General features: G+C 45.5%; 1 protein-coding gene across 4 annotated transcripts in view; it reads right to left on the bottom strand.

The window, feature by feature from the left end:
* Window positions 1-22311, bottom strand: part of LOC100380299 (actinin alpha 1) — a 274936-nt gene that overhangs the window by 198737 nt on the left and 53888 nt on the right. For all 4 annotated transcript variants that reach the window (XM_045723306.2, XM_045723308.2, XM_045723307.2 and 1 more), the window contains 3 exon segments: window positions 20639-20753; window positions 18844-18963; window positions 2449-2535 (listed from right to left, as the gene is read on the bottom strand). In XM_045723306.2, the coding sequence (XP_045579262.1) occupies window positions 2449-2535; window positions 18844-18963; window positions 20639-20753 (322 nt within the window).

The following is a 22311-nucleotide window of genomic DNA, read 5'->3' as shown; positions in this document are numbered from 1 at the left end:
GTGGTTAACTTTTAGACTATTGATACCGACAGAATAAGAACAAGTCTTTGATATTAATTAATAGTCTGCAGCTAGAAATTATATCATTGAACGCGAAGACCAACGAAACATCCATTCTATAACGACATTAATGAATGTCGCTTTGAAAGAACCATTCTAACCGAGAGAGAGAGAGAGAGAGAGAGAGAAACACGGACAAAACTCTCCAACAGAACGACGCTCCAACAAGGATCCCGACGACACACTGAGCGTAAATATATATTGATTGCAATTGTTCCCGAATGAGTGAGCGCTCATGTGCAAAGGATTAGCATATCAATTGTTAATATTAATGAACTCTGTGTACCTCCTCAGCTGAACTTTTATGACCCTTTGTCTAACAGACCTGCCATGCCTGTTTAGCCCACTAGTGCACATTACTCTACCAATTCTTTGTGATGATAATTACTGTTTGTATACTTTCTGTGAATTACTTAGTTTAGTAAATAAATGATTTTAAGACAATTGATGTATGGATGACTCTTAGTAAAGGCTGGGTTCGTGCAGATACAACAATTTACGACGTTTGGAATGAGACTGGACGCGAGGTAAAATACACCATTTAAACCAGAAGATAATCGGCCTATACTATAATAGAATATAATATATAATGTTATAATATAGGAAAGTTATATTAGGAAAATTATAACTTTGTAATCTGAATATTTTCCTTGGTGCCCCGATCTCCTAGTTAATTACAATTAAACGATTAATCAGTTTAATCGCGTGATAATAATTACAGGGAGTTAATTGATAAACATGTCTTCAGTTTAATGGTACCCCAAAGACACGACAGCAGCATTCCTCCTCCTCCAAACACGGCGAGTTGAGTTGATGCCAAAAGAGCTCCATTTTGGTCTCGTCTGACCACAACACTTTCACCCAGTTGTCCTCTGAATCATTCAGATGTTCATTGGCAAACTTCAGACGGGCATGTATATGTGCTTTCTTGAGCAGGGGGACCTTGCGGGCGCTGCAGGATTTCAGTCCTTCACGGCGTAGTGTGTTACCAATTGTTTTCTTGGTGACTATGGTCCCAGCTGCCTTCATTGACAAGATCCTCCCGTGTAGTTCTGGGCTGATTCCTCATCGTTCTCATGATCATTGCAACTCCACGAGGTGAGATCTTGCATGGAGCCCCAGGCCGGGGGAGATTGACAGTTCTTTTGTGTTTCTTCCATTTGTGAATAATCGCACCAACTGTTGTCACTTTCTCACCAAGCTGCTTGGCGATGGTCTTGTAGCCCATTCCAGCCTTGTGTAGGTCAACAATCTTGTCCCTGACATCCTTGGAGAGCTCTTTGGTCTGGGCCATGGTGGAGAGTTTGGAATCTAAGTGTGCTCCTAATCTCAGCTCGTTACCTGTATAAAAGACACCTGGGAGCTAGAAATCTTTCTGATTGAGAGGGGGTCAAATACTTATTTCCCTCATTAAAATGCAAATCAATTTATAACATTTTTGACATTCGTTTTTCTGGATTTCTTTGTTGTTATTCTGTCACTTACTGTTCAAATAAACCTACCATTAAAATGATAGACTGATCATGTCTTTATCAGTGGGCAAACGTACAAAATCAGCAGGGGATCAAATACTTTTTTCCCCTCACTGTAGGCCTATTGCCTCATGAGTCTTCTCAAGTACCCCTATGAAAAGGCCAAGTATCCCTGTGGACAGGCCAAGTACCCCTGTGGACAGGCCAAGTACCCCTGTGGACAGGCCAAGCACCCCTGTGGACAGGCCAAGCACCCCTGTGGACAGGCCAAGCACCCCTGTGGACAGGCCAAGCACCCCTGTGGACAGGCCAAGTACCCCTGTGGACAGGCCAAGTACCCTCTATGGATAGGCCAAGTACCCTCTATGGATAGGCCAAGTACCCTCTATGGATAGGCCAAGCACCCCTGTGGACAGGCCAAGCACCCCTGTGGACAGGCCAAGCACCCCTGTGGACAGGCCAAGCACCCCTGTGGACAGGCCAAGTACCCCTGTGGACAGGCCAAGTACCCTCTATGGATAGGCCAAGTACCCTCTATGGATAGGCCAAGTACCCTCTATGGATAGGCCAAGTACCCTCTATGGATAGGACAAGTACCCCTATGGATAAGCCAAGTACCCCTGTGGATAGGCCAAGTACCCTTATCCCTGTGGACAGGCCAAGTACCCCTGTGGACAGGCCAAGTAGCCCTGTGGACAGGCCAAGTAGCCCTGTGGACAGGCCAAGTACCCCTGTGGACAGGCCAAGTACCCCTGTGGACAGGCCAAGTACCCCTGTGGACAGGCCAAGGACCCCTGTGGATAGGCCAAGTACCCCTGTGGATATAATGCTTTATAACATGTTGTAAGCATGAATAAGCCTTTATAATGTGTTATAAACAAGAGGAATTCAGAGGAGGACGTCTACATCCTGGTACCTTCCACAGAGATGTCCTGGATGGCGAAGCGAAGGATTATGGTCCAGATCATTCCCAGGGTCATTTTAGCATTGCCGTCGACGATCTCTGCAGGAGAAGAGAGGAGAGGTTAGCTTGAGGTCACATTGCCAGTGCTAGTTACAGTGCTAGTTACAGTGCTAGTTACAGTTTCACTGTGCCATTAGATGTATATCAGGTTTATGATTTCATTGCTGGTGAAATAACGTTGATCTGACTTCACATGCGTTACAGTACTCCTACATGTACTACAGTACTCCTACATGTACTACATTACTCCTACATGTACTACATTACTCCTACATGTACTACAGTACTCCCACATGCGTTACAGTACTCCCACATGCGTTACAGTACTCCCACATGCGTTACAGTACTCCCACATGCGTTACAGTACTCCCACATGCGTTACAGTACTCCTACATGTACTACAGTACTCCTACATGCGTTACAGTACTCCTACATGCGTTACAGTACTCCCACATGCGTTACAGTACTCCCACATGCGTTACAGTACACCCTACATGCACTACAGTACACCCTACATGCACTACAGTACACCCTACATGCACTACAGTACTCCTACATGCACTACAGTACTCCTACATGCACTACAGTACTCCTACATGCACTACAGTACTCCTACATGCACTACAGTACTCCTACATGCACTACAGTACTCCTGTGTCACATAGAAATATAACGCAAGTTTAGACTGACTTTATAGGGGAATAGTGACTGAGTGAATGGAGAGAAATATGGGTTCCCTTTGGACATGGACATGTCTCTGATGAAGCTTAAATCATGCCTACGTAGCTGCTGTGCAGAGTGCCCACTCCGCTGCCTACGTAGCTGCTGTGCAGAGTGCCCACTCCGCTGCCTACGTAGCTGCTGTGCAGAGTGCCCACTCCGCTGCCTACGTAGCTGCTGTGCAGAGTGCCCACTCCGCTGCCTACGTAGCTGCTGTGCAGAGTGCCCACTCCGCTGCCTACGTAGCTGCTGTGCAGAGTGCCCACTCCGCTGCCTACGTAGCTGCTGTGCAGAGTGCCCACTCCGCTGCCTACGTAGCTGCTGTGCAGAGTGCCCACTCCGCTGCCTACGTAGCTGCTGTGCAGAGTGCCCACTCCGCTGCCTACGTAGCTGCTGTGCCGAGTGCCCACTCCGCTGCCTACGTAGCTGCTGTGCCGAGTGCCCACTCCGCTGCCTACGTAGCTGCTGTGCCGAGTGCTTACTTCATGTTGTACACAACACTGTTCTAACCAGGGGCGCAACTTTCACTGGGGACATGTCCCCCCCCCACATTCTATAATTGTATTTTTAAAATGGTGTTGCTTTAGGACCATGCAGATGCCTCCCAGCAGTCGGGTAGGCTGTTTAGAGTGTTTATTCATCTAACTACCGAGCCCCTGGTTCTAACTACCGAGCCCCTGGTTCTAACCACCGAGCCCCTGGTTCTAACCACCGAGCCCCTGGTTCTAACCACCGAGCCCCTGGTTCTAACCACCGAGCCCCTGGTTCTAACCACAGAGCCCCTGGTTCTAACTACAGAGCCCCTGGTTCTAACTACAGAGCCCCTGGTTCTAACCACAGAGCCCCTGGTTCTAACTACCGAGCCCCTGGTTCTAACTACCGAGCCCCTGGTTCTAACTACCGAGCCCCTGGTTCTAACTACCGAGCCCCTGGTTCTAACTACCGAGCCCCTGGTTCTAACTACCGAGCCCCTGGTTCTAACTACCGAGCCCCTGGTTCTAACTACAGAGCCCTGGCTCTAACTACAGAGCCCTGGTTCTAACTACAGAGCCCCTGGTTCTAACCACCGAGCCCCTGGTTCTAACCACTGAGCCCCTGGTTCTAACTACAGAGCCCCTGGTTCTAACTACAGAGCCCCTGGTTCTAACTACAGAGCCCCTGGTTCTAACTACAGAGCCCCTGGTTCTAACTACAGAGCCCCTGGTTCTAACTACAGAGCCCCTGGTTCTAACTACAGAGCCCCTGGTTCTAACTACAGAGCCCCTGGTTCTAACTACAGAGCCCCTGGTTCTAACTACAGAGCCCCTGGTTCTAACCACCGAGCCCCTGGTTCTAACTATTGCATTCGATGCCTCTGTCAGCATAATACATGTGATTTAATGTTATTTTTCTTCAGGAGGGGAGTAGGTTGCATGCAGCTGTTTACGTTTTACACAAAATACATGACTTGTTCGTAAAACTTTGTTGTCAGTATTGTAAACATAAGCACGACACAAACAGGCAGTAAAGCGATTTTTGGGTGTCAGGGAAAATGTACGGAGTAAAAAGTACATTATTGTCTTTAGGAATGTAGTGAAGTAAAAATAAAAGTCATCAAAAATATAAATAGTAAAGTACAGAAACCCCCCCCAAAAATAAAGTATTTTTACTTAATAAGTACTTTACACCACTGCATAACTATGGCAACGGGCAATGCAAAACAAACCATTGTCAGACTTTTCACTGCTTCGGATACACGCTCAGCTTCCCAGAACGTGGAACGCAGCAAGACACAGACATGCAGTCTAATTAGCGACTGAACGTTGCAAACACTGGCTAGGCTGCGCAGGAAGCAGACAAGGCAGTAAAGTGGTGTTCTTTTGATAAAGGTGAACCTACATCACACAAAACACTGACAGTTTTATCTCCAAAGTGTAGGGGCTGCGTCGTGCTTGTGCAACTGCAATATCCTTTGGCGCAGACAGGTTGTAACCTTCACAAATAACAGGCTACATCCAGAATGTTCCTTATTAGAATCACTAGCAGGGTGTTTTATTTCAGCTGTTCAGAAACACGACGCAGAGACATTATGCTACATCAACCTGGTTCAGAAGAGGGTGAGTTAAGAGTTAAACATGAAGGGACGGGAAGTGTGAGGAGCAGCTACATTAGAAAAACGAATGTGTGCGTAGAATAACATGCGCAGAACGTGATCCGAATCTACCCCCTGTCCTGTCCCTAACCCCTAACCCCTACCCCCTGTCCTGTCCCTAACCCCTAACCCCTACCCCCTGTCCTGTCACTAACCCCCACCCCCTGTCCTGTCACTAACCCCCACCCCCTGTCCTGTCACTAACCCCTAACCCCCACCCCCTGTCCTGTCACTAACCCCCACCCCCTGTCCTGTCACTAACCCCTAACCCCCACCCCCTGTCCTGTCTCTAACCCCCACCCCCTGTCCTGTCACTAACCCCTAACCCCCACCCCCTGTCCTGTCACTAACCCCCAACCCCCTGTCCTGTCACTAACCCCTAACCCCTGTCCTGTCACTAACCCCCACCCCCTGTCCTGTCACTAACCCCCACCCCTTGTCCTGTCCCTAACCCCTACTCCCTGTCCTGTCACTAACCCCCACCCCTGTCCTGTCCCTAACCCCTAACCCCCACCCCCTGTCCTGTCACTAACCCCTAACCCCCACCCCCTGTCACTAACCCCCACCCCCTGTCCTGTCACTAACCCCCACCCCCTGTCCTGTCACTAACCCCTAACCCCTGTCCTGTCACTAACCCCCACCCCCTGTCCTGTCACTAACCCCCCTCCCCTGTCCTGTCACTAACCCCTAACCCCCACGTCCTGTCCTGTCTCTAACCCCTAACCCCCACGTCCTGTCCTGTCTCTAACCCCCACCCCCTGTCCTGTCTCTAACCCCCACCCCCTGTCCTGTCACTAACCCCCACCCCCTGTCCTGTCACTAACCCCCACCCCCTGTCCTGTCACTAACCCCCACCCCCTGTCCTGTCACTAACCCCCACCCCCTGTCCTGTCACTAACCCCCACCCCCTGTCCTGTCACTAACCCCTAACCCCCACCCCCTGTCCTGTCACTAACCCCTAACCCCCACCCCCTGTCCTGTTTCTAACCCCCACCCCCTGTCCTGTCACTAACCCCTAACCCCCACCCCCTGTCCTGTCTCTAACCCCTAACCCCCACCCCCTGTCCTGTCTCTAACCCCTAACCCCTGTCCCGACTCTAACCCCCACCCCCTGTCCTGTCACTAACCCCCACCCCCTGTCCTGTCACTAACCCCCACCCCCTGTCCTGTCACTAACCCCCACCCCCTGTCCTGTCTCTAACCCCTAACCCCCTGTCCTGTCTCTAACCCCTAACCCCCTGTCCTGTCCTGTCACTAACCCCTAACCCCACCCCCTGTCCTGTCACTAACCCTTAACCCCACCCCCTGTCCTGTCACTAACCCCTGTCCTGTCACTAAACCCCACCCCTTGTCCTGTCACTAACCCCCACCCCCTGTCCTGTCACTAACCCCCACCCCCTGTCCTGTCACTAACCCCCACCCCCTGTCCTGTCACTAACCCCCACCCCCTGTCCTGTCACTAACCCCTAACCCCCTGTCCTGTCCCTAACCCCTAACCCCCACCCCCTGTCCTGTCCTGTCACTAACCCCTAACCCCCACCCCCTGTCCTGTCACTAACCCCTAACCCCCACCCCCTGTCCTGTCACTAACCCCCACCCCCTGTCCTGTCACTAACCCCTAACCCCTGTCCTGTCACTAACCCCTAACCCCTGTCCTGTCACTAACCCCTAACCCCCACCCCCTGTCCTGTCACTAACCCCTAACCCCCACCCCCTGTCCTGTCACCAGCCCCCACCCACTTCTAGCTGAGATAACTGGGTCCACTTCCCCCGCCTACTGAACTCCCGCCCACAAGTCCCTGGGCAGCAGGGAAGCACATCCAAGAAGGGATTCCAATCGGCTAATCTGTCTGGAATGCAAGTCTGGTTTAGGCCCTTTTATTCTGGCCTCGGTGTGGATTAACCCCGGGGGGGGGGGGAGAGAGGGAGAGAGAGAGAGAGAGAGAGATACAGACAGAGAGAAAGGGGAAGAGTAGAGAGAGAGGCACTGTCACAGAGAGAATGAAAGGTGAAGAAAGTGAGAGAGGATACAATATACACCAGCACATACAGAGCTCCTTATAAGGTTTAATGGAATACAGGAAGAAGGAGAGGAAGAGAGAGCTCCTTATAAGGCTTAATGGGATACAGGAAGAAGGAGAGGAAAGAGGCGCAGACACGGGGAGCGTGAGAGAGAGAGAGAAACTTACAGTTATGAATATAACTAATGTTCCCTGAAGGAGGGAAGGATATAACACTATGAGGAGTCAATGACCAATCAAATATACTGCTCAAAAAAATAAAGGGAACAGTTAAACAACACATCCTAGATCTGAATGAAAGAAATAATCTTATTAAGTACTTTTTTCTTTACATAGTTGAATGTGCTGACAACAAAATCACACAAAAATAATAAATGGAAATCCAATTTATCAACCCATGGATGTCTGGATTTGGAGTCACACTCAAAATTAAAGTGGAAAACCACACTACAGGCTGATCCAACTTTGATGTAATGTCCTTAAAACAAGTCAAAATGAGGCTCAGTAGTGCGTGTGGACTCCACGTGCCTGTATGACCTCCCTAAAACGCCTGGGCATGCTCCTGATGAGGTGGCGGATGGTCTCCTGAGGGATCTCCTCCCAGACCTGGACTAAAGCATCCGCCAACTCCTGGACAGTCTGTGGTGCAACGTGGCATTGGTGGATGGAGCGAGACATGATGTCCCAGATGTGCTCAATTGGATTCAGGTCTGGGGAATGGGCGGGCCAGTCCATAGCATCAATGCCTTCCTCTTGCAGGAACTGCTGACACACTCCAGCCACATGAGGTCTAGCATTGTCTTGCATTAGGAGGAACCCAGGGCCAACCGCACCAGCATATGGCCTCACAAGGGGTCTGAGGATCTCATCTCGGTACCTAATGGCAGTCAGGCTACCTCTGGCGAGCACATGGAGGGCTGTGCGGCCCCGCAAAGAAATGCCACCCCACACCATGACTGACCCACTGCCAAACCGGTCATGCTGAAGGATGTTGCAGGCAGCAGAACGTTCTCCACGGCATCTCCAGACTCTGTCACGTGCTCAGTGTGAACCTGCTTTCATCTGTGAAGAGCACAGGGCGCCAGTGGCAAATTTGCCAATCTTGGTGTTCTCTGGCAAATGCCAAACGTCCTGCACGGTGTTGGGCTGTAAGCACAACCCCCACCTGTGGACGTTGGGCCCTCATACCACCTTCATGGAGTCTGTTTCTGACCGTTTGAGCAGACACATGCAAATTTGTGGCCTGCTGGAGGTCATTTTGCAGGGCTCTGGCAGTGCTTCTCCTGCTCCTCCTTGCACAAAGGCGGAGGTAGCGGTCCTGCTGCTGGGTTGCTGCCCTCCTACGGCCTCCTCCACATCTCCTGATGTACTGGCCTGTCTCCTGGTAGCGCCTCCATGCTCTGGACACTACGCTGACAGACACAGCAAACCTTCTTGCCACAGCTCGCATTGATGTGCCATCCTGGATGAGCTGCACTACCTGAGCCACTTGTGTGGGTTGTAGACTCCGTCTCATGCTACCACTAGAGTGAAAGCACCACCAGCATTCAAAAGTGACCAAAACATCAGCCAGGAAGCATAGGAACTGAGAAGTGGTCTGTGCTCACCACCTGCAGAACCACTCCTTTATTGGGGGTGTCTTGCTAATTGCCTATCATTTCCACCTGTTGTCTGTTCCATTTGCACAACAGCATGTGAAATTTATTGTCAATCAGTGTTGCTTCCTAAGTGGACAGTTTGATTTCACAGAAGTGTGATTGACTTGGAGTTACATTGTGTTGTTTAAGTGTTCCCTTTATTTTTTTGAGCAGTGTATATATATATAATAAAATAAGAGTGACTTTAATAACTCTACATACATGTACATATTACCTCAATTACCTCGACACCGGTGCCCCCGCACATTGTCTCTGTACCGGTACCCCCTGTATATAGCCTCCACATTGACTCTGTGCCGGTACCCCCTGTATATAGCCTCCACATTGACTCTGTACCAGTACCCCCTGTATATAGCCTCCACATTGACTCTGTACCAGTACCCCCTGTATATAGCCTCCACATTGACTCTGTACCGGTACCCCCTGTATATAGCCTCCACATTGACTCTGTACCGGTACCCCCTGTATATAGCCTCCACACTGACTCTGTACTGGTACCCCCTGTATATAGCCTCCACATTGACTCTGTACCGGTACCCCCTGTATATAGCCTCCACATTGACTCTGTACCAGTACCCCCTGTATATAGCCTCCACATTGACCCTGTACCAGTACCCCCTGTATATAGTCTCCACATTGACTCTGTACCGGTACCCCCTGTATATAGCCTCGCTATTGTTATTTTACTGCTGCTCTTTAATTATTTGTTATTTTAATCTCTTACTTTTTTTGTTTTAGATATTTTCTTAAAACTGCATTGTTGGTTAAGGGTTTGTAAGTAAGCATTTCACTGTAAGGTCTACACCGGTTGTATTCGGCGCATGTGACAAATACAATTTGATTTGACTGTACATTCCCTTTCAGTCGGTCACCAGGTATAACATACTGGCCCCAAGCCAGCTCAGAGGGTACCAAACTAGCCGGGAACACAGGTTCCACTGGCTCCAAGGGGTTACAGAAGCCACCTTTTCCTGTAATACTTAACCCGCCGAGAAGCCTGAACTATCACAGCCCCATGTAGGGAATCAGAACATGCTGCAACTTGGCTATGCACACTGGACACGCTGCCACTGCAGCCTGAAACTCATACAAGGAACTGCAAGTCCAAAACCACAGAATATCTGTCGTGACTTGTAAAAGCACACACACACACAAGCTGCATAGCAGGTTCATTAACCAGAGTCAATGAAGCACGGCTCAAACCCACAGGGAACCATGGTAACCTGGACAAAACGCTGCCTGACATCGACCACGGCGGCCCAAGGCTCTAATCAACAGGGGAACTGTGGTAACTCTGATAAAATGCACAACCTGCATGTCGTCTGACACCTAGCCATAATACCACTAGCATGCTGTCTGACACCTAGCCATACGAACGCTAGCATGCTGTCTGACACCGAGCCATAATAACACTAGCATGCTGTCTGACACCTAGCCATATTAACACTAGCATGCTGTCTAACACCTAGCCATAATACCACTAGCATGCTGTCTGACACCTAGCCATACGAACACAAGCATGCTGTCTAACACCTAGCCATAATAACACTAGCATGCTGTCTGACACCTAGCCATAATAACACTAGCATGCTGTCTGACACCTAGCCATAATAACACTAGCATGCTGTCTGACACCTAGCCATATTAACACTAGCATGCTGTCTGACACCTAGCCATACGAACACTAGCATGCTGTCTGACACCTAGCCATAATAACACTAGCATGCTGTCTGACACCTAGCCATAATAACACTAGCATGCTGTCTAACACCTAGCCATATTAACACTAGCATGCTGTCTGACACCTAGCCATAATAACACTAGCATGCTGTCTAACACCTAGCCATAATAAGACTAGCATGCTGTCTGACACCTAGCCATAATAACACTAGCATGCTGTCTGACACCTAGCCATAATAACACTAGCATGCTGTCTGACACCTAGCCATAATAACACTAGCATGCTGTCTGACACCTAGCCATAATAACACTAGCATGCTGTCTGACACCGAGCCATAATAACACTAGCATGCTGTCTGACACCTAGCCATAATAACACTAGCATGCTGTCTAACACCTAGCCATAATAACACTAGCATGCTGTCTGACACCTAGCCATAATAACACTAGCATGCTGTCTGACACCTAGCCATAATAACACTAGCATGCTGTCTGACACCTAGCCATAATAACACTAGCATGCTGTCTGACACCTAGCCATAATACCACTAGCATGCTGTCTGACACCTAGTCATACGAACGCAAGCATGCTGACTAGAAGCAGTTACGTCCAAGCAATAAAACCTGAAAGGCATGTTGGGAACCCCAACTCACTGCAACACATATCACCAAACTGAACAACGGCCAACACGCTGCCACATCGCTACGGGAGTGAGCACACACACTATCCTGTCATACATCAGGGAGATCGTACGGGGGAAGATAGTGTGAAAATGTATGCACTCACTACCGTAAATCGCTTTGGATAGCCTCCACAATCCAATGAGAAAGACATTGCTTAGAAAGCGCCTTACCCTGGGCTCGATTAGAGAAACAGTCAAACAGACCTCCTTGTTCATATCCATATACAGTGCATTCTAAAAGTATTCAGACCCCTTGACTTTTTCCCACATTTTGTTACGTTACAGGCTTATTCTAAAATAGATCGTTTTTTTTCCCTCATTAATCTTCACACACTACCCCATAATGACGAAGCGAAAACAAGTGCAGACATTAATGCAAAATGTATTAAAAATAAAAAACAGAAATACCTTATTTACATACAGTACCAGTCAATTGTTTGGACACACCTACTCATTCAAGTTGTTTTTCTTTATTTTTTACTATTTTCTACATTGTAGCATAATAGTGAAGACATCAAAACTATGAAATAACACATATGTAATCATGTAGTAAGCAAAAAAGTTTTAAACAAATCAAATTATATTTGATATTTTACATTCTTCATATTACACACCCTTATTTACCGCTTGATGAATATGATCTGTAAGATGGTTCCAACATGTTTATAAAAACATTATATTTGGGAACAGTGTAACGTTAACATCCCTCCTCTCTCTCTTTATAATGAACCTTTATCCAGCTCCTGGGAACAGTTTAACATCCCTCCTCTCTCTCTCTTTATAATGGACCTTTATCCAGCTCCTGGGAACAGTATAACGTTAACATCCCTCCTCTCTCTCTCTCTTTATAATGGACCTTTATCCAGCTCCTGGGAACAGTATAATGTTAACATCCCTCCTCTCTCTCTCTTTATAATGGACCTTTATCCAGCTCCTGGGAACAGTATAACGTTAACATCCCTCCTCTCTCTCTCTTTATAATGGACCTTTATCCAGCTCCTGGGAACAGTATAATGTTAACATCCCTCCTCTCTCTCTCTTTATAATGGACCTTTATCCAGCTCCTGGGAACAGTATAACGTTAACATCCCTCCTCTCTCTTTATAATGGACCTTTATCCAGCTCCTGTGAACAGTATAACGTTGTTAACATCCCTTCTCTCTCTCTTTATAATGGACCTTTATCCAGCTCCTGGGAACAGTATAATGTTAACATCCCTCCTCTCTCTCTCTTTATAATGAACCTTTATCCAGCTCCTGGGAACAGTATAACATCCCTCCACTCTCTCTTTATAATGGACCTTTATCCAGCTCCTGGGAACAGTATAACATCCCTCCACTCTCTCTTTATAATGGACCTTTATCCAGCTCCTGGGAACAGTATAATGTTAACATCCCTCCTCTCTCTCTCTTTATAATGAACCTTTATCCAGCTCCTGGGAACAGTATAACATCCCTCCACTCTCTCTTTATAATGGACCTTTATCCAGCTCCTGGGAACAGTATAACGTTGTTAACATCCCTCCTCTCTCTCTCTTTATAATGAACCTTTATCCAGCTCCTGGGAACAGTATAACGTTGTTAACATCCCTCCTCTCTCTCTCTTTATAATGAACCTTTATCCAGCTCCTGGGAACAGTATAACGTTGTTAACATCCCTCCTCTCTCTCTTTATGCTCCTGGGAAGAGTATAATGTTAACATCCCTCCTCTCTCTCTCTTTATAATCAACCTTTATCCAGCTCCTGGGAACAGTATAATGTTAACATCCCTCCTCTCTCTCTTTTTATAATGGACCTTTATCCAGCTCCTGGGAACAGTATAACTTTAACATCCCTCCTCTCTCTCTCTTTATAATGGACCTTTATCCAGCTCCTGGGAACAGTATAACGTTAACATCCCTCCTCTCTCTCTTTATAATGGACCTTTATCCAGCTCCTGGGAACAGTATAACGTTGGTAACATCCCTCCTCTCTCTCTTTATGCTCCTGGGAACAGTATAATGTTAACATCCCTCCTCTCTCTCTCTTTATAATGAACCTTTATCCAGCTCCTGGGAACAGTATAACGTTAACATCCCTCCTCTCTCTCTTTATAATGGACCTTTATCCAGCTCCTGGGAACAGTATAACATCCCTCCACTCTCTCTTTATAATGGACCTTTATCCAGCTCCTGGGAACAGTATAACGTTGTTAACATCCCTCCTCTCTCTCTCTTTATAATGAACCTTTATCCAGCTCCTGGGAACAGTATAACGTTGTTAACATCCCTCCTCTCTCTCTTTATGCTCCTGGGAACAGTATAATGTTAACATCCCTCCTCTCTCTCTCTTTATAATCAACCTTTATCCAGCTCCTGGGAACAGTATAACTTTAACATCCCTCCTCTCTCTCTCTTTATAATGGACCTTTATCCAGCTCCTGGGAACAGTATAACGTTAACATCCCTCCTCTCTCTCTTTATAATGGACCTTTATCCAGCTCCTGGGAACAGTATAACGTTGGTAACATCCCTCCTCTCTCTCTTTATGCTCCTGGGAACAGTATAATGTTAACATCCCTCCTCTCTCTCTCTTTATAATGAACCTTTATCCAGCTCCTGGGAACAGTATAATGTTAACATCCCTCCTCTCTCTCTCTTTATAATGAACCTTTATCCAGCTCCTGGGAACAGTATAATATTAACATCCCTCCTCTCTCTCTTTATAATGGACCTTTATCCAGCTCCTGTGAACAGTATAACGTTGTTAACATTCCTCCTCTCTCTCTCTTTATAATGGACCTTTATCCAGCTCCTGGGAACAGTATAACGTTGTTAACATCCCTCCTCTCTCTCTCTTTATAATGGACCTTTATCCAGCTCCTGGGAACAGTATAATGTTAACATCCCTCCTCTCTCTCTCTTTATAATGGACCTTTATCCAGCTCCTGGGAACAGTATAACGTTGTTAACATCCCTCCTCTCTCTCTCTTTATAATGAACCTTTATCCAGCTCCTGTGAACAGTATAACGTTAACATCCCTCCTCTCTCTCTCTTTATAATGGACCTTTATCCAGCTCCTGGGAACAGTATAACGTTGTTAACATCCCTCCTCTCTCTCTTTATGCTCCTGGGAACAGTATAATGTTAACATTCCTCCTCTCTCTCTCTCTTTATAATGGACCTTTATCCAGCTCCTGGGAACAGTATAACGTTGTTAACATCCCTCCTCTCTCTCTCTCTTTATAATGGACCTTTATCCAGCTCCTGGGAACAGTATAATGTTAACATCCCTCCTCTCTCTCTCTTTATAATGGACCTTTATCCAGCTCCTGTGAACAGTATAACGTTGTTAACATTCCTCCTCTCTCTCTCTTTATAATGGACCTTTATCCAGCTCCTGGGAACAATATAACGTTGTTAACATCCCTCCTCTCTCTCTCTTTATAATGGACCTTTATCCAGCTCCTGGGAACAGTATAATGTTAACATCCCTCCTCTCTCTCTCTTTATAATGGACCTTTATCCAGCTCCTGGGAACAGTATAACGTTGTTAACATCCCTCCTCTCTCTCTTTATAATGGACCTTTATCCAGCTCCTGTGAACAGTATAACGTTGTTAACATCCCTCCTCTCTCTCTCTTTATAATGAACCTTTATCCAGCTCCTGGGAACAGTATAATGTTAACATCCCTCCTCTCTCTCTCTTTATAATGAACCTTTATCCAGCTCCTGGAAACAGTATAACGTTGTTAACATCCCTCCTCTCTCTCTTTATAATGGACCTTTATCCAGCTCCTGGGAACAGTATAACGTTAACATCCCTCCTCTCTCTCTCTCTTTATAATGGACCTTTATCCAGCTCCTGGAAACAGTATAACGTTGTTAACATCCCTCCTCTCTCTCTTTATAATGGACCTTTATCCAGCTCCTGGGAACAGTGTGGATGTGAGTTAAACCCTCCATAGTGTGTTGCCTTGCCTGTATTATACTGTACACCCACAGGGACCAATGATGGTACCTGGAACTGTATTTAGACACATTAAAACAACATTCTTTTTAGTAGAATTTGATTACAATTTATAAACTGGGTGATTCGAGCCCTGAATGTTGATTGGCTGAAAGCCGTGGTATATCAGACCGTATAGCATGGGTACGCTATAAGGTCTGATATATAAAACATTTAGTTTTACTACTAATTACATTGGTAACCAGTGCATAATAATAACAGCCCTTAGCCGTGGTATATTGGTCATATACCACACCCCCTCAGGCCTTATTGCTTAATTATACACTGTCTTTAAAAGGCCTTATCAATAGCCTAGTGAGTTTTATCTTGCTTATTGACTATGTTTGGCATGTCCATGTCCAGACTGTAATTTACAGTAGGTCTAGCCCCTATATCAGTGAGAATACTATAGACGATGTTTAACAATGCATTTCTATACTGAAGCAAGGCAATTAGAACAATGTGGACTCAAAATATTTAGCAAATATGGGTCCAGGCTATTTAACGAACTAGGCTATAACAGACTAACATTAGAATTGGAGTTAATGACCATAAAACACACAACTTGAAGAAACCACATGTTTAGCCATGGAGCACGTTCTGATTGGTCAGTGACGGGCCAAGCCTCGAAATTCATCAAAAACCCAGCCCCTTTCACACCACCACTGCCAGGAACTGCGCCCATAATTACGGTTGTGAAAATAGCAACAATATTTCTGCCCCCCCCCCCCCACCGAACCTATAGCGCTACTGCCAGCGTTTACATTTACCGCTGTGTTAAGTTAGTTAAACTAGAAACGTGGTTAATACACATACCTCTTTAGCTCAGCTTCTGTTCTGAGGGGGAAGGGAGGAGGAGGAGGGGAAGGCCCAACAATGCTTTTGAGGGATGCGGTCATGTGTGACCACCACAGACAAAACACAAGCATATGCACACGCACACACCAGCTTCCAATTACAGAAAATCCCAGATAGTTTTGTTGCAGACAGTGTCAGAGAACAGAGGTTGTTTTGGGTGTTTATTCAGCTAATAAGAATATGGTTAAGTCCCAAATGGCACCCTATTCCTATTCCCTATCTAGTGCACAACTTTAGACCAGGGCCCATAGTATCCTGTTATGTCGTTCACTACTTTAGACCAGGGCCCTGTTATGTCGTGGCCTAGGGTGGTCTAGTGGTCTAAGCCGATGCTTCTAGATCACATATTCCACTGCAGCATAAACACCTGCTCGTTCCATGACTGACCGGGTGAAAGCTCGTTCCATGACTGACCGGGTGAAAGCTCGTTCCATGACTGACCGGGTGAAAGCTCGTTCCATGACTGACCGGGTGAAAGCTCGTTCCATGACTGACCGGGTGAAAGCTCGTTCCATGACTGGCCGGGTGAAAGCTCGTTCCATGACTGGCCGGGTGAAAGCTCGTTCCATGACTGGCCGGGTGAAAGCTCGTTCCATGACTGACCGGGTGAAAGCTCGTTCCATGACTGACCGGGTGAAAGCTCGTTCCATGACTGACCGGGTGAAAGCTCGTTCCATGACTGACCGGGTGAAAGCTCGTTCCATGACTGACCGGGTGAAAGCTCGTTCCATGACTGACCGGGTGAAAGCTCGTTCCATGACTGACTGGGTGAAAGCTCGTTCCATGACTGACCGGGTGAAAGCTCGTTCCATGACTGACCGGGTGAAAGCTCGTTCCATGACTGACCGGGTGAAAGCTCGTTCCATGACTGACCGGGTGAAAGCTCGTTCCATGACTGACCGGGTGAAAGCTATGATCCCCTTACTGATGTCACTTGTTAAATCCACTTCAATCAGTGTAGATGGTGGGAAAAGTACCCAATGTAGTGAAGTAAAAGTTGTCAAAAATATAAATAGTAAAGTACAGATAACCCCAAAAAATTACTTAAGTAGTACTTTAAAGTATATTTACTTAAGTACTTTACACCACTGTGTAGATGAAGGGGAGGAGACGGGTTAAAGAAGGACTTTTAAGCCTTGAGACAATTGAGACATGGATTGTGTATGTGTGCCATTCAGAGGGTGAATGGGCAAGACAAAATATTTAAGTGCCTTTGAACGAGGTATGGTAGTAGGGTCCAGGTGCACCGGTTTGTGTCAAGAACTGCAACGTCGCTGGGTTTTTCACACTCAACAGTTTCCCGTGTGTATCAAGAATGGTCCACCCACCCAAAGGTCATCCAGCCAATCTGACACAGCTGTGGGAAGCATTGAAGTCAACATGGACCAGCATCCCTGTGGAACACTTTGGACACCTGCTGAGGGGAGAACGGCTCATAATAATGTCTGGAACAGAGCTAATGGAATTAAACCAAGTTTGATGTATTTCATACCATTCCACTCACTCAGGTCCAGCCATTACCACAAGCCCGTCCTCCCCAATTAAGGTGCCACCAACCTCCTGTGTTGTAGAGTTCATGCCCTGACGAATTGAGGCTGTTCTGAGGGTAAAAGGGGATGTTCCTAATGTTTTGTACACTCAGTGTATCTTTCCTTTCTCCTTTTGTCCTATCGAATAAAGCCCAAAATGTGTGAGAAGTGAGGAAAAAGAATACAGCAGACTCACGGCTGAACTACAGCCTAGTGTACTACAGTCTAGTGTACTACATAGTACTACAGTCTAGTGTACTACAGTCTAGTGTACTACATAGTACTACAGTCTAGTGTACTACATAGTACTACAGTCTAGTGTACTACATAGTACTACAGTCTAGTGTACTTCATAGTACTACAGCCTAGTGTACTACATAGTACTACAGTCTAGTGTACTTCATAGTACTACAGTCTAGTGTACTTCAGAGTACTACAGCCTAGTGTACTACAGTCTAGTGTACTACATAGTACTACAGTTTAGTGTACTTCATAGTACTACAGTCTAGTGTACTTCATAGTACTACAGCCTAGTGTACTACATAGTACTACAGCCTAGTGTACTACATAGTACTACAGCCTAGTGTACTACCTAGTACTACAGTCTAGTGTACTACCTAGTACTACAGTCTAGTGTACTACCTAGTACTACAGTCTAGTGTACTACATAGTACTACAGTCTAGTGTACTACATAGTACTAGTCTAATGTACTTCATAGTACTACAGTCTAGTGTACTTCATAGTACTACAGCCTAGTGTACTACATAGTACTACAGCCTAGTGTACTTCATAGTACTACAGCCTAGTGTACTACCTAGTACTACAGTCTAGTGTAGTACCTAGTACTACTGTCTAGTGTACTACATAGTACTACAGTCTAGTGTACTTCATAGTACTACAGCCTAGTGTACTACAGCCTAGTGTACTACAGCCTAGTGTACTACATAGTACTACAGTCTAGTGTACTTCATAGTACTACAGCCTAGTGTACTACAGCCTAGTGTACTACATAGTACTACAGCCTAGTGTACTACAGTCCAGTCAGTGTCAATAGTGACCAGGGTATTGCTGAACCCACCCTCAGCTCCAATGGACACCAGCTTGACTCCTTTACTGGTTATGTAGTGGAGAGCTTTGTTGACGTTGGAGATCTTGTGGACTCTCATCTTCCCTCTCTCTGGTTTGGCCAAGCGCTCTCCTGGACAAGAAACACAATCAGAGGTCAGGGGTTAGAGGTCACTATCGAACAGGAAACTACAGATACTAGGGCTGGGAATAGCCAGGGACCTCACGATACGATATGTATTGAATAGCCAGGGACCTCACGATACGATATGTATTGAATAGCCAGGGACCTCACGATACGATCTGTATTGAATAGCCAGGGACCTCACGATACGATCTGTATTGAATAGCCAGGGACCTCACGATACGATATGTATTGAATAGCCAGGGACCTCACGATACGATATGTATTGAATAGCCAGGGACCTCACGATACGATATGTATTGAATAGCCAGGGACCTCACGATACGATATGTATTGAATAGCCAGGGACCTCACGATACGATATGTATTGAATAGCCAGGGACCTCACGATACGATATGTATTGAATAGCCAGGGACCTCACGATACGATCTGTATTGAATAGCCAGGGACCTCACGATACGATCTGTATTGAATAGCCAGGGACCTCACGATAGGATATGTATTGAATAGCCAGGGACCTCACGATAGGATATGTATTGAGTAGCCAGGGACCTCACGATACGATACGTATTGAATAGCCAGGGACCTCACGATAGGATATGTATTGAGTAGCCAGGGACCTCACGATACGATATGTATTGAATAGCCAGGGACCTCACGATACGATACGTATTGAATAGCCAGGGACCTCATGATACGATAGTATTGTGACTCTATATGTCCAAACATATTGCTCACTACATGCTGCAGAGGGACAAGAGAAAGCCATGAGAAAATGAGTTTTGGCGGTAAAACATGTTGGCTCACCATTTAAAAGATTTAAAAGGAAAATGGAGAACGAGCTATAGGATGATAAAGACCAGAGTTTTGGCATGTGGAAAACCCACAAAACATTGCTGAGATACAGCAGTTCTGCATGTAAGAGTGGGCCAAAATGTCTCCTCAGCACTGTGAGAGACTAATGAACTACAGGAAGTGTTTGGTTGTAGTCATAGGAGCTAAAGGTGGTACACGACCAGTTATTGAGTTTAAAGGGGGCAATTACTTTTTTCACACAGGAGAATTGGGTGTTGCATAAGTTTGTTAATTAAAAGAAGGAAATAAGTATTATGAAATAAATGAAATAAGCATATGTAACGTGTGTGCTGGGAGTCAGGAAGTAAGTTCAGGGAGTGAATAATTTAATAAATAAAAATAATACAAAACAAGAAACACAAACAACGCACAGACATGAAACAGAAACGATGACGCCTGGGGAAGGAACAGAGCAGAGTGGTGAACTAGGGCGCCAGAGAGGGAGTATACGTGACGCTGGTAATTGTTGTGTTATTTGTTCACTCAGGTTATCTTTATCTAATATTATGTTTTGGTTGAAGATCTGATAACATTCAGGATCAAAAATATGCAAAAGGTAGATACAATTAGAAAAGGGGCAAATACTTTTTCATGGCACTGAACATGTGGGCACCATTACAGGTACATGTGGGCACCATTACAGGTACATGTGGGCACCATTACAGGTACATGTGGGCACCATTACAGGTACATGTGGGCACCATTACAGGTACATGTGGGCACCATTACAGGTACATGTGGGCACCATTACAGGTACATGTGGGCACCATTACAGGTACATGTGGGCACCAAGCCTTTCCTCCTCACCTGATATGACCTCCAACAGCAGCATGAGTTTCAGTCCGTCTCTGAAGTCCTCCTCGATGTTCTCGATCTGCGTTCCTGCTTTCCTCAGGTGGGAGTTACACCAGGCCGTGAACGTCTAGTGAAGAGAGAGGACACCACAATCAGTTAGTAAGAAAGGAGCAGGATGGTAGTTACCATGGATGGCGAAGTTACTATGGTGTTTGTTACTATGGTGCAGGCATAGTGAAGATGAGAATATAGAACACGGTAGAGAACAGAACACTGTAGAGAACAATAGAATAGAACAGAGAACAATAGAACACAGTAGAGAACAATAGAATATAACATTAAATAACAATAGAATAGAACACATTAGAGAACAATAGAATAGAACACAGTAGAAAACAATAGAATAGAACACAGAGAACAATAGAACACAGTAGAGAACAATAGAATAGAACACAGTAGAAAACAATAGAATAGAACACAGAGAACAATAGAACACAGTAGAGAACAATAGAATATAACAGTAGAAAACAATAGAATAGAACACAGTAGAGAACACAGTAGAGAACAATAGAATAGAACACAATAGAGAACAATAGAATATAACACAGTAGAGAACAATAGAATAGAACACAGTAGAGAATAGAATTGAACACAGATAACAATATAACACAGTAGAAAACAATATAATAAAACACAGTAGAGAACAATAGAATAAAGCACAGTAGAGAACACTAGAATAGAACACAGTAGAGAACACTAGAATAGAACACAGTAGAGAACACTAGAATAGAACACAGTAGAGAACACTAGAATAGAACACAGTAGAGAACACTAGAATAGAACACAGTAGAGAACACTAGAATAGAACACAGTTGAGAAAAATATAATACAGTAGAGAACAATAGAATAGAACACATTAGATAACAATAGAATAGAATAGAGAAGACTAGAATATAACACAGTAGAGAACACCAGAATAGAACATATTAGATATAATAAAATACAGTAGAGAGCAATAGAATAGAACAGTAAAGAACACTAGAATAGAACACAGAGAACAATAGAACACAGTAGAGAACAATATAACAGTAGAGAACAATAGAATAGAACACAGTAGAGAACAATAGAACACAGTAGAGAACAATAGAATAGAACACATTAGAGAACAATAGAACACAGTAGAGAACAATAGAACACAGTAGAGGACAATCAAATAGATTATACAACAAGTGGGTGTAATCCTGAATGCTGATTAGTTAAAACCGCATTCCAGCCGGTGTCTATTCCACAAATTACCACCGGTTTAATCTGTTCCATCTGATTGTGCAATCTACTGTCTCATCAGCCCAGGCAGGGAAGTTATAAACTTTATCTCCACTATAAAAAGCATCTAGATATTATCTCACGTCTTTTAGACTAACATTTTGTATTCAACAGCAGAGATTTGTATAAACCTTCCTGTCTGTCTCTCCGACATTTTCAACATTGTTTCAATATTCAAATTGGATCTCCAGCTGTCCCATTGTAATGAACGTGTCGGGAGTCTGGACGAGACAAGACAGGCAGCGTTTCTCAGCCAGTCAAAATCATGAATCAGCTGGCATCATTTTTATGGATATATAAAAAAAAAAGCAAAAAAAAAAGGTAAAATGTAGTGCAGCTAGTTTGCAGTGTTTCCAGCTTCA

Source organism: Salmo salar, chromosome 09 (genome assembly GCF_965601325.2).
Source record: "Salmo salar chromosome 09, fSalSal1, whole genome shotgun sequence".
NCBI classification, from domain to species: domain Eukaryota; kingdom Metazoa; phylum Chordata; class Actinopteri; order Salmoniformes; family Salmonidae; genus Salmo; species Salmo salar.
Note: the sequence above shows the minus strand (reverse complement) of the source record. Positions and strands in the feature narration are given on the sequence as shown.